We start from the raw sequence: 7,563 nt of genomic DNA on the forward strand, positions 1-7,563 counted from the left end.
GAGAGAGACAGAGAGAGAGACAGAGAGAGAGAGAGAGGGGGAGAGAGAGAGAGAGAGAGAGAGAGAGAGGGAGAGAGAGAGAGAGGTAGGAGGGGTGAGTAAATGTGAAGAAAGCCATTCTTCTAATCTAAAGTGACGGTTATGCAAATATTAAATTGTAGCTGGAGGCTTAGAATGGATGCAGGAGGGGTAGGGCTGAGAGTGGAGTACAGACAGGAGAGCAGAGGGAGGTGAGGTGGGAGGGAGAGAGAGGATAAATGAGGCTGGTACAAAGGGTCCCCAAATACCACTCACTCATTTTGTTACACATGTCACATACCCACCAGCCAAGGGGTCTGAACCTTTATGGCACAATAGGTTTTGTGTTTACCCTATGAATGTAGGGTCAGTGGTTCAAACCACTGTCAGTGGTTCAGAATATCGCCCCTAAATCTCTATATTACTAGGTTTGTGCATTGTTTTCATTGCAATGAATGCATTACAACACTCACCACAGAATGTCATGTTAGTTTAAGACAGTGGAAAGGAAGAGACAGCCTAGATGTATGAAGTTATGTGGATTTAGATGGTTAATATGGGTTCATTTAAATGTGAAAGCACATTACTTTAACTGTGAGATGCAAAACATCTCACGCACGTCTGAGGCAATCAAAACACCCACACGGAGGGATGGGGTGGGGGGGGGGGGTTACAAGGGCATAGGAGGAGTTTAGACTATCTCTCTCCCCTAGTAAGCTTACTCTGTTTTCACAAGCTTGCTCAGACAAGAGGCTGCTCACTCCAGAGTGCGTTGGTGAGGAGAGAGGAGAGCAGAGCGTGCTTTACCGGGAATGCTGAGCGAGAATGATATACGGGTCTGGAGGCTCCTTGCAGTACCCCCAAAGATACCCAGCCTTACAGACAAACCACACTGATTCCTTTGAATGTCGACAATATCGATCATCCTAAATCTGTACAAGACAACTGGATTTCTTCTATTTTCTGGTGTGTGAATAATCAGGAGAGATGAGAGTTCACTTCTCCACCAGTTGGATATTTCAAGGCTGGATCATCCATCTGGTTCTCACTCTGTGTGCACAGGTAAGTCAAACATGCATACATCGAATAAGGACTGCATGTAGATTAGAATAGTTTGATTGTGTATTCTGGATATTGACACTAGCCATTGCAAGACAACTGTTTTAGTTGATGTATCAAACGTTTTCTGTCCTCTAGATCTTGCCTACACTGTGATTTTTTTGTGTTGTTGAGTTGTTTTAACTAAATATTATTAATTAAGTAACTGGTTCCACATACTTTTTTTGTTTACTCAACTCTTTGGTCAAAGTGTTGCCTGAACTTAACATTTTTAGTTGGCCCAATCTTAGTTCCTATATGAGAAAATGTAGGCAAAAAATTCAGTCAATTTAAAATGATGTATCTTTGCTTAAATTGACTCATATGTTAATTCAACTAGAAATTATTATTTCGGCATCTTAACTAAAATAGAAGTTACACGCAGTCCTTTAACATAATGTTTTCATTTTACACAGTTGACTTACATGATTACATTGTGCATGTTCATTTATACAATTATTTTTCAACATGTCCTCAACTGGGGTTTGAACTCACAACCTCTTGGTTCACACCATTCCAATCTTCCCGCATTACAGCCATGTCTGTGTCAATAACTGATCTAACCTGTGTTGCTACAATTTACACTTCAAAGTAAATCTTAGCTCTGTTAAAAACACACGGAAGAAAAACGACTATATTTACCATAGTGACTCAGGGGCAACAATAAAACAGAATAATATGCCCCAGCAACATTAGACAACCATACAGAAAAACCTCAAATTGTTGAAATAAGTCAAATCAAATCAATGGTGAGCGAATAGTCAGATTAACTGATAATTGACACAGCCATGGTGTCGTAGCAGGAAGCTCGGATGGCGTTGAATCGAGGTTGTGAGTTCAAATCACAGATGAGGACATGTTTGAATAATAATTACTGTATGAATGATCATGTACAGTATGTCAAGGTGTGTCAAATCTGTAAATGTAAAACATTGTATGTTAAAAGCACTGTGTGTGTAACTACTTTCACAGCCTTCGTTGGTTCAAATGCCTAAACAATCATTCACAGTTGAACGAACATGTGAGTCAGCTTGAGCAAAAGCATCATTTTAAATTGACTGAATTTTTTTGCCAAAGTATTCTCAAATTGGAGCTAATTTTGGGCAACAATTTTTGTGTGGTTCAGGTAATACTATTAGTAAACAAATAAAAAGGCTGTAGAACCAGTTACTTGTTAACAATTAGTTGAAACAACTACATTTGTGGGTGTTTTTGTTGTTGTTTCCATCTAACCATTGTTACTGCTCTGGTGGAGTTGAGAGATGAATATACATTGAAAGATATGTTTATGTTCCAGCAATGACTGGAAACAGTTATGTTTGGGTCGCGTCCACATGCTCCTGCCCCTCTCCCGGTCCCGGTAAACCTCAGTAGCCGCATAAAACTGGATGCTTCCTTGCTGACCTTGTTTTCACCGGACGTTCCCGTTTCCATTCCAATGCATCGTGATGGGTTATGGTTGTGAGAATGACAAAGATACGGTTATAACCTGTTATTGGTGTGTACACTAGGTTATAACCTGTTATTGGTGTGGTTATATGGGTGTACAATAGGTTATAACCTGTTACTGGTGTGTACACTAGGTTATAACCTGTTATTGGTGTGGTTATATGGGTGTACACTAGGTTATAACCTGTTACTGGTGTGTACACTAGGTTATAACCTGTTATTGGTGTGGTTATTTGGGTGTACACTAGGTTATGGCCTGTTATTGGTGTGGTTATTTGGGTGTACACTAGGTTATAACCTGTTACTGGTGTGGTTATATGGGTGTACACTAGGTTATAACAAGTTACTGGTGTGGTTATATGGGTGTACACTAGGTTATAACCTGTTACTGGTGTGTACACTAGGTTATAACCTGTTATTGGTGTGGTTATTTGGGTGTACACTAGGTTATAACCTGTTATTGGTGTGGTTATATGGGTGTACACTAGGTTATAACCTGTTACCAGTGTGGTTATATGGGTGTACACTAGGTTATAACAAGTTACTGGTGTGGTTATATGGGTGTACACTAGGTTATAACCTGTTACTGGTGTGGTTATTTGGGTGTACACTAGGTTATATAACCTGTTATTGGTGTGGTTATTTGGGTGTACACTAGGTTATAACCTGTTACTGGTGTGTACACTAGGTTATAACCTGTTACTGGTGTGTACACTAGGTTATAACCTGTTACGGGTGTGTACACTAGGTTATAGCCTGTTACTGGTGTGGTTATTTGGGTGTACACTAGGTTATAACCTGTTATTGGTGTGGTTATTTGGGTGTACACTAGGTTATAACCTGTTATTGGTGTAGTTATTTGGGTGTACACTAGGTTATAACCTGTTATTGGTGTGGTTATTTGGGTGTGCACTAGGTTATAACCTGTTATTGGTGTGGTTATATGGGTGTACACTAGGTTATAACCTGTTACTGGTGTGTACACTAGGTTATAACCTGTTACTGGTGTGTACACTAGGTTATAACCTGTTACCGGTGTGTACACTAGGTTATAGCCTGTTACTGGTGTGGTTATTTGGGTGTACACTAGGTTATAACCTGTTATTGGTGTGGTTATTTGGGTGTACACTAGGTTATAACCTGTTATCGGTGTAGTTATTTGGGTGTACAGTAGGTTATAGCCTGTTACTGGTGTGTTTATTTGGGTGTACACTAGGTTATAGCCTGTTATTGGTGTGGTTATTTGGGTGTACACTAGGTTATAACCTGTTATTGGTGTGGTTATATGGGTGTACACTAGGTTATAACCTGTTACTGGTGTGTACACTAGGTTATAACCTGTTATTTGTGTGGTTATTTGGGTGTACACTAGGTTATAACCTGTTACTGGTGTGTTTATTTGGGTGTACACTAGGTTATAGCCTGTTATTGGTGTGGTTATTTGGGTGTACACTAGGTTATAACCTGTTATTGGTGTGGTTATATGGGTGTACACTAGGTTATAACCTGTTACTGGTGTGTACACTAGGTTATAACCTGTTATTGGTGTGGTTATTTGGGTGTACACTAGGTTATAACCTGTTATTGGTGTGGTTATATGGGTGTACACTAGGTTATAACCTGTTACTGGTGTGTACACTAGGTTATAACCTGTTACTGGTGTGGTTATATGGGTGTACACTAGGTTATAACCTGTTACTGGTGTGTACACTAGGTTATAACCTGTTATTGGTGTGGTTATTTGGGTGTACACTAGGTTATAACCTATTACTGGTGTAGTTATTTGGGTGTACAGTAGGTTATAACCTATTACTGGTGTGGTTATTTGGGTGTACACTAGGTTGTAGCCTGTTATTGGTCTGGTTATTTGGGTGAAAATGTGGGATAAAGTATGATGAGGGTATGGCGTTCCTTATAAAGACATGCTCTGTTTTGGCACTGTTCACATAGATGAAAATCTTATTTTGCATACAGAAAGCTGCGTCAAATTCAGGAAATAGGCAGCATTTTGATCAGAAGATGAAGATTTTATGTCTATTCTTGGTATGTTAGTGTTTAGTTCTTTAGGTCCACTGTGTCCTGGTGGAAGTATGAATGTGGTTGAGGTCTATTTGGTTGGCACCAGAGATGTGACTGTAGGCTTGGCTTGGCTAGAGGCCCCTCACACAGCCCCTTAGTCACTGCGTGTGTATGTGTGTGTGTGTGTGTGTGTGCGTGCGTGAGTGTGTGTGTGTGTGCGTGAGTGTGTGCGTGTGTGTGTGCGTGCGTGCGTATGTGCATGCGTATGTGTGTGTGTGTGTGTGTGCGTGCGTGAGTGTGTGTGTGTGTGCGTGAGTGTGTGCGTGTGTGTGTGCGTGCGTGCGTATGTGCATGCGTATGTGTGTGTGTGTGTGCGTGCGTGCGTGCGTGTGTGTGTGTGTGTGTGTGTGTACGTGCGTGCGTGCGTGCATGCGTATGTGTGTGTGTGCGTGCGTGCGTGCGTGCGTGTGCGTGCGTGCGTGTTTGGCTGCTGTCTTGTAACTGTAAGCCAGAATCATGTGGGTTTGCCTGGGAGATTAAGGAGGTTTTCTCTTCTTTGTTTTCCCCCCTCCTGCAGGTTGATGTTGCAACTTTCTGAGCAGTAGGCTGCATGTCAGATGTAGCATTGCGAAATACAGGAACTACAGTTGCGGTCAAATATATTGGCAGCCTTGTACTTTGCAATGGAGCAGCAGAATGTTCTGTTTACTGTCCACGTCAAGAGATTAACAGACAGTTATTTAGACAGAGATAGTTGTTCTAAATAGCTGTTCCGTGGTTTGTGAACCAATAGTAAAATGTTTGAAAGTCATAATTGAAAAGACATGAAAAAACATGAGATTATCATGCAGTATCTTGGCCGAGTACCTTAGAGGTACCTGCCAACATAGAGGAAGCAGCAACAAAAAAACTGTTTTAATTGGGTGTTGGGTCACCAAGAGCCGCCAGAACAGTTTCAGTGCGCCTTGGCACACAGTACCAGTCAAAAGTTTGGACACACCTACTCATTCCAGGGTTTTTCTTTATTTTATACTATTTTCTACATTGTAGAATAATACTAAAGACATCAAAATCATCAAATAACACATATTGAATAATTTAGTAACCAAAAAAGTGTTAAACAAATCCAAATGTATTTGACATGTGAGATAAGTACTGGTGGACATTATTTGCCTTGATAACAGCTTGAGGTAGTCAGCAGGGATGCATTTCAATTAACAGGTGTGCCTTGTTAAAAGTTAATTTGTGTAATTTATTTCCTTCTTATTGGGTTTGAGCCAATCAGTTGTGTTGTGACAAGGTAGGGGTGGTATACAGAAGATGGCCCTATTTGGTAAAAGACCAAGAACATTATTATGACAAGAACAGCTCAAATAAGCAAAGCGAATCGACAGTCCATCATTACATGAAGGTCAGACAATTCAGACAATTTCAAGAACTTTGAAAGTTTCTTCAAGTGCAGTAACTAAAAACCATCAAGTGCTATGATGAAACTGGCTCTCATGAGGACCGCCACATGATAGGAAGACCCAGAGTTACCTCTGCTGCAGAGGATAAGTTCATTAGAGTTACCAGCCTCAGATATTGCAGCCCAAATAAATGCTTCACAGAGTTCAAGTAACAGACACATCGCAACATTAACTGTTCAGAGGAGACTGTGTGAATCAGGCCTTCATGGTCGAATTGCTGAAAACACTACTAAAGGACACCAGAAGAAGAGACTTGCTTGATCTAAGAAACACAAGCAATGAACATTAGACTGGTGGGAATCTGTCCTTTGGTCTGATGTGTCCACATTTGAGATTTTTGGTTCCAACCGCTGTGTCTTTGTGAGACGCTGAGTAGGTGAACAGATGATCTCCGCATCGTGGTTCCCACCATGAAGCACGGAGGAGGAGGTGTGTTGGTGTGGGGGTGCTTTATAGTTTTAATGTCTTCACTATTATTCTACAATGGAGAAAATAGTAAAAATAAAGAAAAACCCTGGAATGAGTAGGCGTGTCCAATCTTTTGACAGGCACAGTAGATTCTACTCTATCCAAGGGATGCGACACCATTCCATCATTTGGTGTTTTGTTGATGGTGGTGGAAAACGCTCTCAGGCACCTCTCCAGAATCTCTAATTAGTGAAGGAGGATGGCCAGGAGTCAGGTTTAGCTGTGAGGTACGTTGGCCAGGAGTCAGATGATAGGAGATGATATGAATCAGGGATCACAGATCTCTCTCCCCCCTCTCTCTCTCTCTCTCTCTCTCTCTCACTCCCCCCTCACTCCCCCCTCTCTCACTCTCTCTCTCTCTCTCTCGCTCTCTCTCTCTCTCTCTCACACTCTCTCTCCCCCCTCTCTCTCTCACTCTCTCTCCCCCCCTCTCTCTCTCTCTCTCTCTCTCTCTCTCTCCCCATCTCTCTTTTTTCTTTCTTTCTCCCCATCTCTCTTTCTCTCTCTCTTCCTCTCTTTCTCTCTCTCTCTCTCTCTCTCTCTCTCTCTCTCTCTCTCTCTCTTGGTGGGTCACAACAGAAGATAAACTCAAATACTTTTAGATCGGTCTTAGCACACACAAAAACAGTTTGGCATCCAGACAGTTTTGGAACCGCTGTCTGTATGTAACTGAACTGACTGTAGTTGCGCTCTTAGATAAAGTTAGAAAGGTTGTTCGTCTATGTTACATCCTGGCCCGTCTCTCTCTGTATAGCCTGTAATCATTTAGGGTGGATCTGGCCATGCTCTTATATATTTAGGGAATGAAAACATATTGCAACAATGTCTCATAATTATTGCCTGATGTTCAGAGGCAGCTAAAACAGAAATACGATTCCCAGCATTCTTTTGGTTTCCTGTCCCCTTTCGCCCAGAACCACGTCTCCATTCTTCGCCCACCTCCTTTCTTTGTTTTTATCCCGCTATAAGATTGTCTTCTCTGCAGATGTATGGGAACTGTGTCCTTCTCATCATCTCGTCTCTTCTAACACATGTTGATCAT

General features: G+C 41.5%; 1 protein-coding gene across 1 annotated transcript in view; it reads left to right on the plus strand.

Moving 5' to 3' along the window:
• The first annotated feature begins 764 nt into the window (after positions 1 to 764).
• The window catches only part of LOC110489589 (tumor necrosis factor receptor superfamily member 11A), a 23,962-nt gene continuing 17,163 nt past the window's right edge, over positions 765 to 7,563 (plus strand). The window contains exon 1 of the mRNA XM_036943718.1: positions 765 to 1,080. Coding sequence (XP_036799613.1) covers positions 1,006 to 1,080 — 75 coding nt within the window. The 5' untranslated portion in view covers positions 765 to 1,005. The remainder of the gene's footprint in view (positions 1,081 to 7,563) is intronic.

This window comes from Oncorhynchus mykiss, chromosome 15 (assembly GCF_013265735.2).
Source record: "Oncorhynchus mykiss isolate Arlee chromosome 15, USDA_OmykA_1.1, whole genome shotgun sequence".
Taxonomy (NCBI): domain Eukaryota; kingdom Metazoa; phylum Chordata; class Actinopteri; order Salmoniformes; family Salmonidae; genus Oncorhynchus; species Oncorhynchus mykiss.